This window comes from Ochotona princeps, chromosome 3 (genome assembly GCF_030435755.1).
Source record: "Ochotona princeps isolate mOchPri1 chromosome 3, mOchPri1.hap1, whole genome shotgun sequence".
Taxonomy (NCBI): domain Eukaryota; kingdom Metazoa; phylum Chordata; class Mammalia; order Lagomorpha; family Ochotonidae; genus Ochotona; species Ochotona princeps.
The window spans coordinates 62000885-62022854 of NC_080834.1; the positions used below are offsets into that span (position 1 = coordinate 62000885).

The following is a 21970-nucleotide window of genomic DNA, read 5'->3' on the forward strand; positions in this document are numbered from 1 at the left end:
TAGGAAGTAATGGTAGCAATAAAGTTTGGTTTAAAACATAAAGAAATATTTTAGAAGTAACAACAAAAGTGAATGTGAGATGCTGTTTTAAACATCATTGGCACAAGAACAAAATCGCATTTCTAACTTTTTATTATTTTTGTTTTTGACAGCTTTTTAAAAATTGGATGGAATCATTTTTTCAATTCACACATGTCAATTTTCACTGATAGCATAAATTGGAAGATCAAATTCAAGACACATTATTTCAAGACATGTTGGTTATAATACAGTGAGACAGTTTATGCAAACTGTTGTAACTATTTTCAAATCCAAATTTCAGTAACTGTCATTTCAAAAATCGCTGCAAATCACTGTTCTTCTAGGAGCTGTCTTTGATTCTTGCCATTCTTCTAATTACATTCTGATATTTAGGTAATAGAAGACTATAACATTTCCTGTAAATATTTTTCCTGTGTGTATGTGTGTGTAATGACAAGATCCTTGAAATTCTTTGGTAACTGTTCCTTTGATTATGTGAACAAAATGATGTCATTAACACATTATACTCTTTTTTTTTTTAACTGTTAAGTACTAAGGAAACTTCAACTTCTAAATATAATTTTCTGGCAGGGGATTTACAATCTTGGGTCTTCCCATTAATATTTTTCCCTAGCCCTTTTTGTGTTTCTTTCTTAAGATTCGTGTTATTATTATTTATTTTGATTGAAAGGCAGGTTCACAGACAGAAGAGATAGAAAGCAAGAGATCCTTGATTCACTCTCTAATGGCCGAAATGGCCACAGCTGAGTATCAAAAGCCAGGATCCAGGAGCTTCCTCCAGGTCTCCCACATAGGTCCGGGGACCCAAGGCCTTGAATTATCCTCTGCTGCTTTCCAGGACAGAAGCAGGGAGCTGGAGCAGAAGTGGACACTCGTATTGAATGCCAGCACTGCATCTGGGAGTTTAGGCTGATATGTTGCAGCACCAACACACTTTCCTCTAATCTTTACCGTATTTTTAGTTGATTATCCCTTTCTTAAGGTTTTGTTTCCAGTGTCCTCTTTGATTTCCTTTTTGCTTTTAATTTCGGTACTCAGTTAGTTCAATTCATCCAAACAGTCCTTCAATTTCCATTTGCATTTTGAATATTTTAGCTTATCAGAATTTTGTGTTGAATCCACCTTACATCTCACTATTTCTGGTCTTTCTGCACATTTTTTTGTTTATTCTCAAGGATTAGACAATGATTTCTTGCATGTAGTCTATGTTCTGCCTTCCCTCTTGGGTATATATATTTTATATCAAACCTAATTTGAATATCTGTACCTATTTCTCAAAACTGACTTTGCTGTTTTTCCATCTTTCTTCTGTACCTCAAATTTGAATCCCTGTATTTCTTGTCAACTAGTTGTATCCTCAGGAATCTAATTACATGAGAAGAAAAATTGGAAGGGTACTTCAAGAAGTTCATGGAAAACAGAATTAAAGCATAAGCTTATTTTAGCATATAAATATTTTAGAATTAGAACAGTGTTTTTATCGAACCTATGTCTGTTAATGTTTTAAGGCTCCCAGACTCCTAGACTCTTCCAATTTACAACATTCTCATTGGAGCTTGGTTTTCCTGCTTTCTATGTTTGTCTTCTTTCTAAGTTTAACTTTTGTAAAGTTTCTTCCTGTTTCTACACTTCATTTATGATTAAAAGTGTAAGTTCATTACCCTACCAAATCTCAAAACCATAGGAGTTATTAAAAAAAAAAAGCTTCATTACAGGAAAAAAAAAAGTATTCTTGTTTGAAGGAAGCTATATGAGTACTGAAATGTGTTAAAAGAATCTCTGCTCTGGAAGTATAATAAATCATGCAGGAACTCTCTAGGTCGACTATCTAGGTCACCTCTAGACTGTCTAGGTCAATGGTCATAAGACAATAAGTGAAGTGGCCCCACAATTTCAACATCATTCTGAATGGATGTATTACAGTTAGATGTGCACAAAGTAAGGTCAGAATCATTCTGTCAACCATTGCAATGGGAAGAGAGACAGAGGCAATAGATACAGAGAAAGCTTACCAGGAAAGTTGTCCAACACTGGAATAGGCATTGCAGTGCAACAGATCATGACCCCAGTTCAGATATCTGAATCTTGTATTGGTGTGTTGGGTTTGAGTCTTGATTGCTCAGCTTCCTACCAGGAGGCAGTTCAAATGTTTCAGTACCTTGTGGGAGAACTGGATGAAGCTCCTGGTTGCAGGCTTCAGTCTGACCCAGCCCTAGCTGTGTGTGCATTTGAGGAGTAAACCAACACTCTGTTGCTTGCTTTTGACAAATTAAATCCAATAAACATCATAAAATGTTGTTAAGACTAATTTTCACTTCCTAGTCAACTTGTTACTGGCTGATTTTTTTTTTCATACACCACTGATAATGAGCTACTTAAGAAAATGTTTAACAAGCTTGGCATTTAATAAGCTAATATCCTCTAGTTCTTTGCTCTTCTATTATTCTGCCTGCTTTTTAAGTACTGCTGTATGGGAGAGTTCCATCAGTGGCCAACTGATCTTCCTGCCAACACTTCACTTTCAAAAATGTACCTTCTTATGTTTATACCGTAATAATTTCCCAAGTAACAAATCCAGTCAGGCCTCTTTTCTCATAGTAGGGCATTTGTTCCTGGCTTCCCTTCAGCCCGTTCCAATTAGATAAGCACACATTTGGTAGAAATCCTCGTATCATTTTTATTCCATGTCCATTATTCTCTCTCATTTTACCTCCTTTACATGCCTGACTGCTTCCTAACGAAAACCCAGAAAGGAAAGGCCTTGTAGATATTTCCATGCTCCCCAAGCCTCAGGATCAAGCTACTAGAAAGATTTGCCCCTTCCTTAACTTATGTTTGTGTGGCCTATGGCCCCATGGATATGGGAAGCTGAGTTTCAGGAGGCAGAGTAACTGCTGCAGCACAATACAGCCCAACTGACTGTTTTCAAAGTGTCAAACATTTGTCTCATGCCTTATCTGTGCCAACTCAAATTTCATATAATCCTTACAACGTAGTCATGAGATAGGATCTGTTATTGTCCAAGTTCATTATGAATGACTGAGTCTAGGCAATTCTATTTTGATCTGATTCAAGAATCCCAATGGTAATCTCTACATGATATTGGCTATCTTATTTCAAAAAAACACTAATTGGTGGGGTGTGTGTCTGTGTGTGTGTGTCTGTGTGTGTGTGTGTTTACTTCCATCCCTCCTTAGAACTCAGAGAAGTTTACGATACTCAGAATCTTACTCTTCATGGACTTTCCCGTATCCCCTGACATTTCACAATCTGTAAAAACAGATGTATTTGTCATTTCCTCAAGAAAATTTGTTTCACAATTGGTTTCTTTGCTGAGACCATTTTCTTTAAAATACCCTTATTTCTAAATTATATTCCATCTTCTTTCCATCCTTGCAACTACTCTAATTCCTATGCTTCAAAGCCAAATTTGTGTGGAGAGGGTTATACTTTGTGTCACCTTAAAAATAAAAGTCCTGCTTTTCCATTTCCTGTTTATTTCCATTCTGAGAGATCTTAAAGCAGTTTAAATTTTACTTTAAACATTGCAACAATTTTAACTGCTTTATCTCTACTTGTATTCTTCCCCACTCAGCAAGGTTTCTCAAACATAGTGCACCACAAAGTTGATCTGATGAGCTTGTTAAGATGCAGATTTCTGGATCCAAGCACAAATAATGAAATTCCGTAGGCCCTCAGTGAGAATAAGGAATCACTTTTCATCTTCATGACAAGTACTGCAACACAAGGGCCGTAGACCAAAGGAAGGGATATTCTGTTCTACAATATTTAAGTTTCTAATGTTCAGATAGGACCAGTCATTGCTAGTAAAAATCTGTGTGAAGACTGTGCCACACTGGAGCATCACAGACAAGGGGCACACAAATTTTTGTATTGTCTGCAATCTGCTCTTTGAATAACATCTGCATGCACTAGGATCACACTCCACCTCCTCATATTCAGGCCCTTATTGTACCTATATGCCAGGGGCTATGTGTATGTCGCTCCATTGAAGTCCATTCTGATTTCACTTCTCTTTGAATTGTGTGCATTTTCTGCCAGTGCCTTCTGAACCTTAAATTCCCATTCATACTTTCAGTTGTGGTGCTACCACCTTTATCCTTTACAAGTTATATCTTTGAAAGACATATGTATGTGTATATGTATATACACAGGAGTATATATTCTATATCTATATATGCACACATATACACATGTATATATGTGTTTGCACACACATATATACATACATATGTGTGTATGTGTGTATGAGAGAGAGAGAGAGAGAGAGAGAGAGAATCTTCCGTCCTCCCAGCAATGAATGTGTGGCTGAGGCTGGGTCAGGTGGAAGCCCGGGAGCACGGGCCTCTGTCTCATGTGAATGGCAGGAACACAAGCTCTTGGCTCACCTTCTATTACTTTCCCAAATATGTTAGTCAGGAACTGGATTGAAGGTAGAGCATCTGGGTCTCTAACCAACCAAATTAACTGCCCTCCCTTGTTAATTGGCAACATTATTTGTTCTCTTCTATCCTGAAAAATAGCAAAACTATGGAATCTTTTGACACCTTGCCCATTGTTAGGTGTAATTAGAGCATCTACATCCTTTACAAGCATCCTTTCCATTGTATTTTCAGACCAGGGACTTCTTTTTGTCTATTTGAAACTCTTGTGACTTCCTTCGAAGACACATGCCTATTTCCACAGTGACAAAAGCAGTCTTTAAATGTAGAGAGTAACACAAGGATACCCACGCATGGGCATGCTAACAGATTGTCATGTTCTTCTGCAATGTTTTCAAATAGTCAAAATAAGATTTTAGCTTCTTTTCAGTTAAAGAATGTGATTTAACCCCAAAACAATGGAATTGCTGTGTTGGAACTTTAAAACTTGCTACAGAGTCACCCCTATCTAAATTCTCTGTTCACTCTGTCATTACTTTCACTTCTGACAGACTTGGCACTTGAAGAGGGTACTACAGTCTCTGATGACATAATGTGGGAAGAAGTTAGAGATATGGACTAACAAGGCACACACACAGAGGAGTGTAGAGGGTCACTCATCTCTCTGGCTTCCTTCCTCCCCTCCCATCTCCCAAGCCAGCCAACAAAGGATCACTAGAAGCTATTAAAGCAAATTCATGTGAAAATTGTGTTCTCAAAACATAGTGTGCATGGACTAAATACATTATCAGTAAGGCATTTGCAAATTCATTTAGATTTCGCTACCTGGAGCACTACCGCTGTTCACTGATTTTAAGATTGTCAACATGTTTTACCTTCTGAGGTTGTACAAGGAATGTAACCGTCTCATTTGCTTTTTGTTTTGGAATGGGGAGATAGATGGTGGGAAGATTATCACTTTTCTGGGGGATACTTTAAAGATGAGCATGGTTTTTAAAACATAAATTACAAAATTATTTGGCTGAAGCACATTGTGATTACATGATTCAGCAAGGGGATGGGAAGTGGGAGACTATGAATAACCACTCTGCAAAGTAAGAGAAAATGTGTAAGGACACAGCCATTTAGCCATTGGGATTGTCATGCTAAAGAATAGCATCCAAATGCAATAGTATTGTTGGTGTTGGAAAGACTGAGTGGGGAGCTCTGACATCAGCGCTGATTCCCCCCACCCTCAGAAGCCAGAGATTCCACTGCTAGATGGAGAGAGAGCAGGGCAAGTCCTGTAAGGAACTTTAGGTTTTATTTGTATTATTTTTACAGCACAGAGCAAGGGGTGAGAGCTGCCTGGCGCCTTCTGAGAGAGCTGAGATTCATTCCGTATGGTGCTGAAGGTCTCTCTCCGGTTTGGGAAAACTCTAAGTGCACAGTGTGTGCGCTGAAATCAGCGTGCCAAATCTGTTACCACTTGGTGTAGACCTGAAGAGATTTTTTTTCTTTATCTGAAGTTTCCATAAGAGCCTTGTTGAGCCACAAAGAACTTGTAGGCAGTTGCACATAACGGGAATCATTTGACTTTCCCTTTCAGTATCCAATAATCAAGATTCCTTTTTTTTTTTTTTAAGAAATGCACCAATTCTAATAACACATATACCCTCGCCATTCCCATTGCGTTTCCTTTCTCACTGCCCTGTGACACTCCCACCAGGCTTCTCGTTTCTTTGGGAAACTGAGCTACATACTCTATAGGGCAAACAATAAAATAGCTCTATTTTCGTGGAGAATAGGGAGCGGGGCTTGTCTCTCCCCCACCACGACTCCCCACCACTATCCCATCACGAGTTCTGGATCTCCCAGGCGCTGGCGGTGACGCTCTCTGCTCCCTGGCGCACCCCCTTCCTGGGTAAGCTGGGCTGCAGAACCAAAGCCTGTGAGAGCTCTCCGGCCCCTGGCGGGCGCCCGCGTCCGGCAGCACTAGGACCCAGGGAAGCCGTGGAGCGCGGTTCGCAGAAAGGCAGCCAGACTCCTCCTTATCTCCAGTGTCAAACTTGACATCAGCCTGCGAGCGGAGCATGGTAACTTCTCCAGCAATCAGAGCGCTCCCCCTCACATCAGTGGCATGCTTCCTGGAGATATGCTCCTCTCACTGCCCTCTGCACCAGCAACATGGATTGTCACCTCTCCATCCTGCTCTTGCTCGGCTGCTCACTTCTCCGCGCCTTCGGGGAACTGACCGCACAGCCTTCCAACCAAGGTAAGCCAGGTGCTGCGAGGCGCACAGCCCTGCCTGGGGGGCTCCCGCTCCGCGGCCACGTCCTCCCCCAAGTGCCGCGGCAGAAAGCAGCTGGCTCCGAGAGCAAACCAGAGATGCGCTTTTATTTTCCCGCTGCCTTCTAGGACACTTTGCGCGATAACCCTGGATGGTCTAAACCTCCCAAATGTGTTTTTAATCTCATACCAATTCCAGCAATTACCTTATTTGCCAATTTGAAGCCGAAAAAAAGAGAAATTTCTCCCGTCTTACAAACCAGTATGTTAATTGCCAAATAGCCAAGGCGGTATTTGATTTTCTAATGATGACCATGTGGTACTCTGAGAAGTTGAGAAGACAATTCAGCCCTCTGCTCCGGGTCCTTGGGCATGCTTCAGGGTGATGACAGGCTCCTCGTACTTGGGATGAGGACATTTATAAAAGGACCCAAGACAAATCGGAGTTCGTGGATGTGGAAGGATGTGTGGTGTGTGTGTATGTGTGTATTGATGTTACTACTACTGTACTGAAAGGTTTTATACTCCGCCAGGCGATGGTTTGTTCTATTGATACATGTTCCAATGAGCAGCATATGTCCCATTAACATAAGCGATATTTGCAGAAATTACAGTAAGCTTAAGTTGGACTCTCTTTGTTTAAAGGCTTATATACAAATAGGAGAATATATTTAGGGAGTAATAATTAGCTCCTGGGTAGAGATAGTAAATAACTGACTAGCAAATTAAGAAAGAATGTGTATACGCAGCAGATGGCATTTCCTTGATGTTGGCTTATTTAATTTCTTTGCAACGGGCATTCATTCCTTCTCAATGAATTGAAGTGCAAATCCTAGTAAGGGTATCAATGTTGCCTTAGAAGATTGTGTCCGTAATAAACACAATTTTTTTTCCTCTAAACCTTTTGTGATTTATTCATGATTGGTGAATACAATCACTAACTCTTAAGATAAACTCCTCTAAAAATTGATCTTACAACACTGACAAGTTTGATTTCCAATTAATGATTTTGAACTTAGATCATTTATTAAATATTTCTGCAAGTTGGAAATACTGAGAATTGAAGTGTAAATGCCACATCTTATATATAACTATTACATATCACTAAAATATATTGTTAAGCCAGTATTGTCTTATATTGTGTACATCACTTAAAAATACAAATAAAAGTAAAATCTTTAGAAAGTTTTGCATTAGATATATAAACAGCCTGTTACATTTGGTGACCTACTTTTTCTGATAATAGAACAGTTTAATTTCTTTCTATCAGTGATTGTTCTATCAGCTTAGCAAATTTCATTAAGTTTTTCCTTTCAAAATGGGAAATTGAAGATTTCCAAATGAAAGAATAAAGAGAATCATCTTACCCCAAAATGACTGTTTTTAATAAATTAAAATGCTTATCTGAAAGTATGAAACAATCAATATTCATGCATGAAAAGAAAGATTAATCATTTGTGTAATGAATATCATTTCCATAAGTTAAATTTAGTTTCACAATCTTTTTCTTTATTTGAAAATTTAAAACATTTTATAATACCAAAACATAGTATTATAATTCCTACTTTACTGTGACAAATTATAACTTTCCAGATAGAATGTGTATCAACTATTTAGATAATGGATAGTAGTGAATTAAGAATGTTCAGGAATACAACTGACAATCATTTTTTAGAAAAACCAGTTTTAAGCACATTTCTTAAAAAAAAACTGAACTATGAACACTTATTCACATTTATATAAAAAAGTAAATTATAGTTTAATAAAACAGGAATAATTAAAGGTAGATTACTTTTAAGTCATGATTCATGTATATTTTGATATATAATGGATTTAACTACATAGGTATGCGGATATTAACAATGTACGTATATGCCTATAGGATGATAAATGAATTCGGAAGTCTGACATAGTAACATTTTATCTGCTTGGATAAAAGTTTACCAAGCTGTTTCTTACATTATGATTCCTCGAATATTATGTCTTTTGGATAGTATGTCCTTTCCCATCTGAGGTTGTGGAAGGAGAATTCACTAGTTTTTAAATGAATTATTGAGCTTAGGTAAAATTGGAACAAGAATTCCAATATTAATCCCAAAGTGGTTGAGTTGAACAACATAAAGACGTTTAATAGCTGAACTGAATAACAAGAGCAAAAATTCCAAGTATGTGTCATGCTTTCTATGCAGTACTGCCAACAATGAACTTTGAATAGACATCAGTGCTTCTGAACATTTATACCTGAAGGTGTTAAGAATCAAATATTATTTATGTAGTTTTTAAATACAATTTTAAATTCAAAAAAAAGAAGAAAAGCACCAGGTTGATTTTAAAATGGAATTTCCAAAATTATATTTCAATACTCTAGAAAATGTATGAGATATTTATTGGACCATATTTATTGGAATGAATTCTGCCCCCAACCTGAAATTAATCATAATAGAGCCAAAGGAGAACACTATCAGGTCCGTAAGTTAATTTCTAGAAAACTTACTGTGTTTTAAAGAAAAACTGAGGTTTAGGTATTTATATCCCATTACTGAAATGTCATGCTCTCATGAGAAGAAACAAACTTCAGCAAAAGTTTAATCTGAATTATCCATTTAGTAATCCAGTTACAAATAACTTTATCATATATTTTCCAAAAATGTCAGAATATATTTTCTGCTTCTGATATCATCAGTGAAAATATATATTCATAATTTCAATGATCACTTAAATCAAGTGCTGGCCTATAAACTTAAAATTCTGTAGAAACTTTAGTACAACCTTATCAATTTTTTGCTTATAAGATTGCCAAGAGGAAATGCATTCCTTTTCATGACAAAATAAGACTTCTACAATTGTTTTTTTTTTTCAGTCCATAGGTTTACTCTCTCTTCTCATCACAGATGGACTGTGATAATGGTATGTGATGGTAGAAATAACCTCCAAAAGAAAGAAAAATTGGACTGAAAGTCAAGTTACTGCTGCTATTAGCTCAAGTTCTTTCATAATTGGATAATGCTCTCCTTTAAACACATTGGTACATTTCAAGAACTACCAGGCCATATCCACTGCTTGTTCATCACTATCTAACGCAATGAACCATCCTCCATCCAGAAATGTTCATAATTTGGATTAAGATTCATCCAGGGAGCTCTTTACATTGAAAACCAGACTTTTCAAAATAAAACTTAGTAAATTAAATGTACATATTTACATATATTTAGTTTTGGAAGACTTTTCTTTTTTTTCCAGAGACTGATACACTGTTTTAGGAAATACATTTCCCTAAACACGTATCCATTCAGTGTTGCAAACTATGTGGTTCCCTAAACTTTTTGAGTGAAACCTGCAGATGCTGTTTGTTTCCCTTTGAACATAAAGCAAATGTTCAAGACAATGCGTATTTGGAATAATAGATGTTTCTTTCAAAAAAGTTACTGTCGGTATTATTTTTCATATGTTAACACTCATCTTGAAATAAGAATACACTGTGATTGAAACATTAATAAGGATTTAAACAATCATATCATCTTTATAGGGTTTTGACAGGGAAGAGACAATTGCTTTTAGTGGCATTTCTTCATGCTAGACTAAATAACTGACTGCATTATACATTTTTGAAACGTAATAGCTTTCCTAATAGCCTGCTCCTAATACCCCCTAACAGTTAAACTATGCTATTTGCCTGGAGGTAGGAGAAACCTTAATTTCACTGTTTTATAACCCACAACAGTTAACACTTGACCCAGGTCATTAACAGGATTATCAGCAAATTTGTTTAAGCTTTTACTGACAATCTAAATTGCTATGATAATATTTTGATTGTGCCGGATAGAAACTTCTTGTACCTTTCAAAATCTATCATGAAATTAATTCATTCTGAATCTATATCTTCCTAAAGATCAATATTGATGGTAATAATTCAAGTGGGGAAAATGTACACCTTGATGCCCCGTTATCCTAAGTTTCATATTTTACGTGTCACACTAATCCATTTCTTATCATAAATAAGCAATTAAAAACTATTTTATACAGTAAATGCCTTAAAAATAAACAATAAATACAAAATATTTTCATTATAAGCATCAATATTTTAAATTTTATACTTTTTGAATTGGTGCTGCTGTGACTTGTATAATCTTTCTATTTACATTAAGGTCAAATGGTTACATTTATAACTCAAAAATAAGCACAATTTTAAATGAGAAACTAATTAGCAAAATGTCATTGCTATATGTTAGATTGTGGTTGTATTTTATAGGAAGTTGTCTTTTTCCATGAAATAAGAACAACATTGAGTCACAATGAAAACAAACCACAAAACATAAGTTTCAAGCAAAAAGTGCAACCAAAACATTAAAGCATTTTTTATATTGTTTTCTAGTCTAAGGTAAAGTTTGGTCACTAAGTTAAATATAAAATTTCAATGTAATGAAGTTTAATGTGAATTGTTTTTGTAATTATGATTTGCTTCTTGCTTTTATAAACAAGTTAGCAGTTTCAATATAACTCAATAAATCCATTTCTAAAGAAAGGATTTAACAAGATTCTGAATTATAAAGTACCCACATGTTAATTTTTAAGTTTGGGGTGTTCTTAGGGACTCTATCATTTTTAGTACTTTCTATTAGTTAGTTTCTTCATAAAGATATCTAAATGTTAAGGCAGTTTGAAGAACCATGGAACCTTTCTGAAATGAAATATATGCAATTTTTAAATATCAAATAATCACTTACATATGCAAAGGATTTTTTTAAAGTAAAACATATTTCCACAGTATAGTTGATTTACTAACTTCCACACAAATGGAAACAGCAAGAAATGTTCTTAAGAGTTCCATTTTCGAAGTCATAAAATCCTCAAGAAAATATTAACAAAACTTTCCACAAATCATCAAAACTCGATAAGTTCTTGCAGACATTTACTTACTGAGACATTTGTAAAGTGGGCTACCTTTGATTTGAGTCATTTTCCCATGATTTTGTTTGGCACAAATTCGAGATATAAAGGGAAATATGTATTTCTTGGAAGAACGCTCAATATTTCAAGTACTTTTCTGTCAAGATTCCCAATTTGTTTGTTAACCTACACGGTTTCCCTTTAAAATATTTAATAAACCTTCGTTTTAATTTTTGTTTAGGGACAGATTTAGAAGAACAGATGCAGGTGTCTCCTTTTGGGTTCTGTTTTCAGAGATCTGGATTTTATCACCAAGAAGGGTCAATAAAGGGCTTTTACCAAGTGTGCAAGTAGCTTTCCACAGATTTTTCAAATAAAAGGTTGACTGGTGGTGTGAGAGCCATTATATTATTCATCCAGGTATACAAAGCACTAGGTTTAGAAATATGCTTCTCCAAAGTTTGAAAACCTTAGCTAATGCTGCAGTCACAACTTTAGAAACAAAATGTTCTGGCATTTACAAAATGCAAAGATGTAGAAGCCACACATCAATCAGTCCAGGAAGCCATTCCTCCTTCTATTCAGGGCCTGGGTCCACACGCGCCCGTGGTTTTTCTCTGCGGGTCTGTTAGCAGTTGTCTGGGATCAGGTAGTTCTTGGAAATTCTTAGCAGGAGGCTTTTTCCAGGAGAAGTCTCAGGGTCAGCAAGTTTTAGTTTGCTGCCTACCAGTTTTCTTTGAAATAAAAATAAAAGGGGTGGTCGATTTTACAAAGAAGGAATGAAGTATTTGCAAGTGAAAAGACAATGACAACGTTGATCAGAAAGATGGAGAGGCAGAGCCGACCAAAAGTTGTAAGGCCAATGTCAAGGTATAAATCCTCTGCTTAAAAGATAGGCATTTATCACTCTGACGTCTGGCTAATCGATTTTGGTGAAATCACTGAGGACTGCACATTTGGAGAAAAAAAAAAAAAAGGAAGGGTGTGTTTGTTTCTCAGTCTGACACAGTTTCATAGCCTCACTCCCCAAAACCCCCCACACCACCACCAATGGAAAATACTTTACCCAGGGAAGTTTTAAGAGTGGAAGCCAAGGAATGCTTCCCTTTTGAATGCCAGGGTAAAGGCGTGTGCGGGGTGGAAGAGAATCAAAACCAGTCCCAACAAATGAAACCTCCGAGGTGCACAAGTTCCGAATGTGGACCTGCCCCCACCTCGTTCTCCATGCAATCTCTTGCTGTTTTAGCCAAAGCAGAGGATGAAAAAAAATCCACGTAATCAAACCAACATGCTGCTAAGAGGATCACAGAGGAGAAAGGGGGCGGAAAGCAAGTGGCGACACTGCACACAAACTGTTCTGAGTCACCTCTGTCCCAGAAGGGTAGCCGGTCATCGCAGGCGGGGATGACCGTGCTTCTGCTTCGCGTTGCCCCTCCCACTTTAGATAATGTGATATTAACTACATGACAAAAGTGTGCCCTGAAAAATTCTAGCACTAAGCAGATCCCCAAGGGTTAGCTACTTGCAATGTGGCAACAGAGAGAGGAGCAGGCGCTCCTAGCTGCCGCCACGCCCACCAATTTGGCGTTCCAACCACAATCTATTCTCTGCCGCTAGGGCCTGGGTCGGGATGGTTGAAGGAGAAGGTTGTCTCTCCCACCAATACACTTTTTCAGTCGGCCTCTAAGATCTAATCGTGAAATTCCCAGCTCCGGGTCCACGTAGCCCCTAATTCATCCAGGCCCAGTCCGTTCTTTGTGTTCCGCGCCTCACTGTCCGGGCTGGTACCAGGGGACTTGGAGAGCGCGCCCCGGCGTCCCCGGGGCAGGGCCTGGGGACCGAGCTGTGCGCCCTCTGCCCTTGGCTCCGGTGGAGCGAGCGCAGCGGAAAGGCGCCTCGTGAGGCGGCTGCGAGAGCCTGGGGGAGGCCAAGCGCGCCCTCTGCCTGCTGCCGCGGAGCTGCTGGCGCTGGGTAGACCGAGCGCAGCCCCAACGCCCTGGCTCCCCTAGTCTCAGGACGGTTCTGCGGGAGCCAGCGAAGCTGGGACGCACCGGACACCACCTGACCGAGGCAATGGACTTCGGCGTGAGAACCAGCGTTGCTCTTACAGTGTGGACTGTTGATATCTGCACCCTGAGATCAGTGACCGTCCGCGTGGCAGAGAGACAAGGTTGATAAAGATCCTGCAGAGGCTGGCTGGGGCCGACACACGCTGTCCTGAACTGGGCCACACAGGAATGCCACTGTACCTATTGGTGCTGTCTTACCTTCCTGCTTGCTGTTTCTTGGTGATTTTTCTGGAGTCGCCACTCGTTGATCTCCCAAAGTTCCGTATTTCACCTATGCTGATGTGTTAAGACAACACTTCTCCCTTCTGATTTTGGGAAAAAACCAACTACTTTGGTGAAGTTACTTTAGCATTAAAACAATGCTGAAACAGGTGACATTTCCTGTTGTTATAACTGAGAACACCAAAGAAATAGGTCATGATAAAGTTATTAAGCCAGGCCCTCTTCTGCTTGTGTGTTGCGATATTAACTTCAGATGTGCTCTGTTGTACACAGATGCTTGCCCGTTAGGGGAAGCTCCTTTTACGAAGGATAAACACTGCCTTTTCAACCTGAAACCCAGGGACTGTATTCTGTGGCTTTGTGAGCATAGTGTAGAAATACTCAGATATGAAAGGGAAGAAGTTGGAGACCAAGGAGTTGAGAGTATTCTGAAATTGCCAAGTGGTTATACTCACAGGTTCAGACTATCTGCATGGGTAAAGACCCACTAAGAAAATGAGTTAAAGGAAACGGTGATGTGGAGGGACGAGTAGGTGACATGGGCTGGGGTGCTCTTGCTTCACACGCTTTGTATTCCTTTCCTGAGGCTTCAACACACTGTTTCTCACCTAGAAAACTTTTTGTTGTTGTTGTTTTAGAATGTCATATACAGAGACTGTGTAAAAAACACCAGGACAACCAGGGAGTGATTATTTAGGGCTGTATGAATACAAAATTGAAGTACAAGTTAACCACTGGAATTATCATAGGGATCACTGAGAGATTGTAAAATAAGGTTCAAAAGTAAAATTTAGTTCCCATGAAAATGGGAACTGAACTGCTCCCCTCCCCACATTTAAATATAATTTTTAATTACTTCAGAAAAGACTTATAGTGATGTATCTCCTCTTTCGAAATTATGCTTGTATTCTGTGTAAGCGGAGGCATTGAGCAAGAGTAGCTAACACAGGGCTTTGAAAGGTAGCATACTAAGTTAGGGGCAATTATATTTTCATGTGGATATTTCAGCACATATGTTCTGCATTAATTGCTGCAATAAATTCTGTTAACCTGGCAAAGAGTAAAAATAGCATATTGATGACATCAAGCTTCCAGACCAGAGAGCTGCTTTGAGAATCTTACTTGCTCCACTGTACTATGCAAAAACACTTTTTTAAAGTGTTATCTGTTAAGTCACAAAGAGTTATTCAAACATTCAAGAAACACGCAGTTTTTTCACAATTGAAATGGACAGCTCAACAACCCTCTCCCCTGCCCCAGGCGCTCCCCACTGCTTACTTCTGGAGACTTGAAGTCAATAACTGCTTTCCTTTGTAATTGGTTTTTAATTCATATTCGAGTTTTCAGAACTCTCCTAAATAGATGTGAAGGGAAAGTTGTTTTTAACATCTCCAAGTTGAGTTGTCTTTCCTTTTATGACGAAAATCTTGGCTCCTGGAATGATTACATGGTAGAGTCTCACCAGAGAGTTGAGCAAAGGAAGAAACATGGATAGCTTATATTGCTACCAAGTCTGTTTAAGTCAATATCAAAATTGTTTCATCTTGAATTTTCTCTATATTTATTTTAAGTAGCTTAGTTTATCATTTTTCAAGTGATAGTCAAGGAGGATATGAGTAAACTCCACAGTGGAAAATAAAACTCCTGCTTGACAAAAATAGAAGGTCTTAAAATTTGCCTGTGTAAAAGTTGGAGAAATTTTAATCAATAAGTAAAGTTAACTTCCCATTTATCCCAGAGTGACTAATGGGAAACACGGTTTGTTGGTTGTAAACATTGTTTTCCCAGATTTTACCACCCAGTTTAGTAATTAGTAAGTGTCCAGGAATTTTAAAGAGATAGATTATATTTTGAGCCTAGCGTTCTTCACATGGAAAGAAGTTGCACTGGGAAACTACGTTACAACATCTTCCATCTGGATTGCCTGGATAATCCTCCGAGGAAGCAAACAGCAGTGCAAGGAGAGTCTGTTTGCAGCATTGTGCATGTGCGTTACCGGGAGTGTTGTGCTCCCACAAAACTCATCTTTTCTCACATGGTGAGAAACATTTCAGAGATAAATCTGCACCTTTCAGAATCACAATAGTATGAGGTTCAATTTTTCTGTATTACAACTTACTGGTATAAAAAAAATAAAAGCGACCACTTGTTAAAATGATTTGTGCCATTTAATCTTCATTTTCCTTTACTATCCTGTTAATTATCCAGAATATTCAAAAATGATATGAAGTCTAGGGTTATATACATGGTGTTGTGATTTCCTTGAATATACCACGAGTATTTATGTCGCATTTTCCATCTCAGGCAGAATAAAAAGAACTGACATCATCGTGAAAACTATATAAGCATAATACCCATTGAGTTGTTACTCTTCAATTAAACATGTGAAGTCCAACAGAGAGTGCCAATTTAATCTACCTGTGAACAACTAAGAATTAATTGGATACTAGATTGGGAAAATAATGTTACATAAAACATGACATGCTCTATGTCCTGGAGGGATCAATTTTGTTGGGACATATAATCCTACAATCTATACTTATAAAATTATGTTACAGTTATGGAAATAATTTTTTAATTGTATAAAGTTTTAGAGGATGGCACAGTTCAAATCTCAGAACAGCCTTTGAGAAACAGGGAGGTATTTTTCAGGTAAAATAATAAGACTGTAATATGCTAATAAAAGTAAGGTTAGAAGGTTAAATGGTTTGCCTAACTTCATACATTTATATGACTACAGCCCAGACTTCTTTTTACAACATCCATCTATAAAACAAAATTAATTTGAATGAATATATTAGATACATATATGGGGCTCTTTGTAAATAACTGAGTGTTCAGAAGTAGTTATTCTGTATAAAAATGTCTCTAAGATAAATGTGATTTCTGAAGTACATTGCATGCACAAGTATGTGCCTATTGGTGTATTGGAAAAGATGAGTGATGATGAAAATGGAACCATTCCAAAATAGGAGCTTTTGTAGGGCCCATTCCTGTTCCAATCACAGTCCCAAGAAAAGCACAATGAAGTTTGTCTGAGCTCCACCTTCTCATCTCTTGAGAATGATAAGTTTTGGATTACCCCCAGCACTGTTTGATACCATCCATTAGCAGTATGTTCACAAGATGTGAAGAAAAGGGCTAGACCTCTGAAATAAAGTGATAAACACATGGCACCCACTTTGATCTTTTGTGGACCAATATAAACACCCTATTTGCTTGCCTTCCTTAGGAGTGGAGGTTGGCCCATGTGTTTGGGACCCTGTACTTGCCTGGAGAGACAAGCAAGAAGCTCTTGGTTCCTGGCTTGTATTGGCTCAGCTCTGGCCGTTGTGGCTACTTGGGGGGGTGAACCAATGGACACGATCTTTCTCTCTGTCTCTCTTTTCCTCTGTAAACCTGCCTTTCCAATAAAAATATATAAATCTTTTAAAAAGTAAATAACAATATATTTCTGTGTGTCTATGCATATATCCATCAGGTCTGTATTTTCATGATCATTTTCAACACTCACTAAGATTTATTCATCCTCCAAAATATAAAAAAGACAAAGCTATGTTTTCCAGAAATTTAAAGTAATCCATGTGTCATGGAACTGGCTTCCTCTAAAACAAAATGTGTGTGTTTGAGTATGTACAAGTGCTTGGGGATGGAAATGTCCACAGGAAATGTTTAACCAAAAATAATCTAGTCACTGAGCTTCTAATATCTAGAGCTAAAACTTAAAATTTTTGCATTCAGTTGGCCCTCAGTCACATTTTTTGCTTATAAAAGGAAGACTGTCTTATAATTGTTTTATAGTCAAATCTTCTAGTGAAGATCTATAAGCATTTAGTCAAATAGTCAGAAGATACGGCTTCACTTTAACACCTAAACATACATAGTCAAAGTCCGTAACACGACAAAGTCAAGGTAGCCTCGTTTCATGGGGAAAAGGCAAAACACAAATGCTGAGGTTTAAACTGTATTGGTTTTATTTGTAATTCATAATTGAATGATATGATATCAGTTTTTATTATTTTATCTTTCAAAAGAGTCCAACCAGGTACAAAGTAATCATGTTATTCGTCCTTTAATTAAATACTTCATGAACTAAAATGTGTCAAAACTCTGCTGCTTACATAACCACCAGTATTGTACATGTGGAGACTACTTTGGAAAATACATTTTGCATGTCTACATGATTCATGTATTGGTTTACAATGCACAAAAATGAGAACTGCTATTCCAGGAACCGTTATTAAAGTTGGGATTGTTCGTGTACTAAAAATGCACTGGCAGCAGCACAGCCCAAATTTTTGGAAAAAGATTATTTTGTTAAAAGAATACATTCCCTGCTAATAATTTTATAGCTGTTTTCCCTATAAAAGTGTTTTTATAAGTATGACTTAGATTTCTCAGATTTAGGAGGGAAATTTTAACACATTGAAATCAGCATACAATTTACATTTACTAAAAGACTCCATACATCAAGCAGAATTGTGGTCCTAAACCTTCATGTCATAAAAACATAGACAAATTATTGCTCATCTATATATGGTATCTCTTATAATGAACATATACATGTAAATAATTCTAAAATTATTACCCAAGTGTATAGGCTAAAAATGATAATTTGATTATATAGTACGCTTTCCAGAAATTTGATTTCACAGAAATCAGTCATGATAAAGTTGCAGAATCTACTTTTCTCAAAATGTTTAGTTCTACATTTTCATTAATTTTATATGATTTTAGTGGGTCATTTACAGTGAAATTAATGTAGATTAACAAACTGCCTATTAAGTTTAGCTCAGTTTACAGAAAATTTTATGTATGTGAACTTGGTAGGTGCTAAAGTACTTCATTTATACACTCTTTATGGAGTACAATATTCACCAGATTTACTGAAAATATTTTAATTGTCTCCATGTAGAAATCAAATGAATATAAACAGGAGCCCGCAGGAGCAACTAACTTAAAATGTATAAGCACAGTAGGTAAAAGTTATGTTAAAATATATTAGGAAATCAATTGTACCTTGACTTCTCTAAATGACTTCTCAGCGGCATGTCCTGTGTGTACAATCAACTTGAAATGATGAGCTTTGGATTTCTGCTGTCAGAAGCTGTATGTTGGGTAATCCCATATTATGTTTGACAATAAAAGCCGTACAGAGAAGTATGACACCAGAATGACAACATATTCCTTCTTGGATCACTTTGTTTCATTTGCGACACGAAAACATAGTTTAAAAGTAGAATTAAAGGACATATTTCCTGCTTGTAACTTAAACTAGAGCTATTTAGTATTTTTAAAAATTTTTTTTAGATTTATTTATTGGGTCTGGCGCAATGGCATAGTGGTTAAGCTCCTCACCTTGCACACCTGGATCCCATATGAGCACAGGTTCTAATCCCGGCAGATCCACTTCCTATCCAGCTCCCTGCTTGTGGCCTGGGAAAGCAGTTGAGGATGTCTTAAAACTTTGGGATGCTGCACCCATGTGGGAGACAGGAAAGAAGCTTCTGGCTGTTGGTTTTGGATTGGCTCAGCTCCAGCCGTTGAGGCCACTTGGGAAGTGAACCATCGGATGGAAGATCTTCTTCTCAGTCTCTCCTCATCTCTGTATATCTGCCTTTCCAATAAAAATAAATAAATATTTAAAAAAGAGATTTACTTATTTGTTTATTTATTTTTTTGGAAAGTCCAATATATAGAGATAATGACATACACAGTGAGGAAAGTCTTCCACCCGCTGATTCCCTCCCCAAGTGACTGCAACATCCGGAGCTGAGCTGATCCAAAGCCAGGAGCCAGGAGCCTCTTCTGGGTCTCCCATGAGGATGCTAAAGTCCCAAGCCTTTTGGACATCCTCAATAGCTTTCCCAGGCCACAGCAGGGAGCTGGAAGGGAAGCAGGGTCACCGGATTTAGAAGTGGCACCCAATATGTGATCCTGGTGCATGCGAGGCAAGGACTTTAGCCACTAGGCTCTCGTATTGGGGTCTATTTCATTTATTTTAACAAAAATGCTAAAGATGAACTTTTGGGGTGTTTGAATTAATGATGCATATAGATAAGGAAATGCAATCATTCTTTTTTAGAAGTGAGTTGTGCTCAATGTGTGGATTTGCTTTCTGTTCTAGTTACTTTACAGTTATTTCACTTGACTATGAAGTATACTGATTCTGAGGTTTTGTAGGAAAGCATGTACTATTGAAAGAATCTGAAATTTGTTATTAATTTAGACAAAATATGTTAACTTATGACTCATTATTTGCTAATTATCCACAACAGTGCTTTATATGAAATGCAACTATAACACTACAATGCAAATTAATGTATTTTTAGATAAAATAAATTTATTTCAATATGAAATTATGGCATTTTCTTTTAACAAAGTGATACTCATTTCTACCTTTGTAGCAGCTAACATTTTAAGATGTGAAAAGCTGCATACCACTAGTTTTCCTAGTTGGTAAATTAGGCCATAAAAATCAAAAGCTTGAAATGTCCTTGAAAAGGTCTCAATATTTTAATGATTCACTGAAATGGAATACTCCATAAACTTATACTTCAAAATTTTAATTTGCCCTTGAGAACTGGGGACATTTATTTCAAACTCTTATTTAGTAACCGAGTCCTTAACAGAAGTCATAGTGAATCTGTATTAGTAAGAAGCAAAGATGATGTAAATGCTTAGTGTAGATGTTTCTTCATAGCATTGCCAATGTAAACAAGCAATTTCATGAGTAGAAATTTTTTCATTATGTTGGAGGACAGGAAAGAAAGAGAGAATAGGCTTTTACAAAGTGTATGTTCCATAATCCAGAATAGTGGACAATCCTAGAGTCAAGGTAATGAAAACCTTCATGGTTTTCCTCTCCTGAGGTTGTTGTAAGCATTTTACTCTGTTTTTCCATAACTCCTTCTACCACTTCAATTCCTCTCAGATACCACGTTTCTTTCCAGCTCATCTCACTTTAAGCATCCAGCTTAAAGCCAAATCAGAGATTTCTCTCCTGTTCTCATTAATGTAAATTCTGTCTCCTATCCATGCATCTTCTTTTTAGGAGCAATAAGGCCAGTGGCACCAGGGTACGTGACAGAAATCCAGAGCCGTATACATGGTTCTAGAGTTAGGATCCTCGTTTACAAATACAAATTTATCACCAATATGTGTATGTCTTCCTAAAGTGAATTACAAAATTTGAAATCATTTTAACCACGTATCTATTTAATTTAAATAGTCCATAGCTCTTTGAATAGAAGATGCTATTAAATTGAAGCAATAATGTGCTCCCTGTTATACATAAAAATATTTAGAAATCACATCATTAAACTTAAATCTGGGAAGGGACAATTAGCATTGTTGACAAATAAATGACATGAGATAGTCATTTAAAAATTAAGTTAGGCCTGGTGGCATGGCCTAGTAGCTAAAGTCCTCTCCTTGAACATGCCAGGATCACATATGGGCTCTGGTTCTAATCCCGGCAGATCCACTTCCCATCCAGCTTCCTGCTTGTGCCCTGGGAAAGCAGTTGAGCATGGCCCAAAGACTTGGGACCCGGCACCCACTTGGGAGACCCGGAAGGAAGTTCCGGGCTGCTGGCTCCTGGCTTCAGATTGGCACAGCACCGGCCATTGCGGTCACCTAGGAAGTGAATCATTAGACAGATCTTCCCCTCTGTCTCTCCTCATCTCTGTATATCTGACTTTGTAATAAAAAAATAAATAAATGTTTAAAAAAATTACGTCATTCAGACATTTTCACCTACCCTGAACAAAATTTCTACTTTGTTAAATTACATAATTATGAAATCAAGTTTTGCATTAGTTGAAATAAACACTGTGCATTGTATTCTAATATATGTTTTAAAGCTTTATTTATTTTTATTGGAAAATCATATATGCAGAGAGGAGGAGAGACAGAGAGGAAGATCTTCCGTCTGATGGTTCACTCCCCAAGTTAGCCACAACGGCTGGAGCTGAGCCAATCCGAAGCCGGGAGCCAGGAGCTTATTCCTGGTTTCCCACATGGTTGCAGAGTACTAAGGTTTTGGTCTGTCCTGGCCACTGCTTTCCCAGGCCACAA

General features: G+C 37.5%; 1 protein-coding gene across 2 annotated transcripts in view; it reads left to right on the top strand.

Moving 5' to 3' along the window:
* The first annotated feature begins 6482 nt into the window (after positions 1–6482).
* Positions 6483–21970, top strand: part of EPHA3 (EPH receptor A3) — a 317639-nt gene continuing 302151 nt past the window's right edge. For both annotated transcript variants that reach the window (XM_004596564.4, XM_012930186.3), the window contains exon 1: positions 6483–6699. In XM_004596564.4, the coding sequence (XP_004596621.2) occupies positions 6612–6699 (88 nt within the window). In that variant the 5' untranslated portion in view covers positions 6483–6611. The remainder of the gene's footprint in view (positions 6700–21970) is intronic.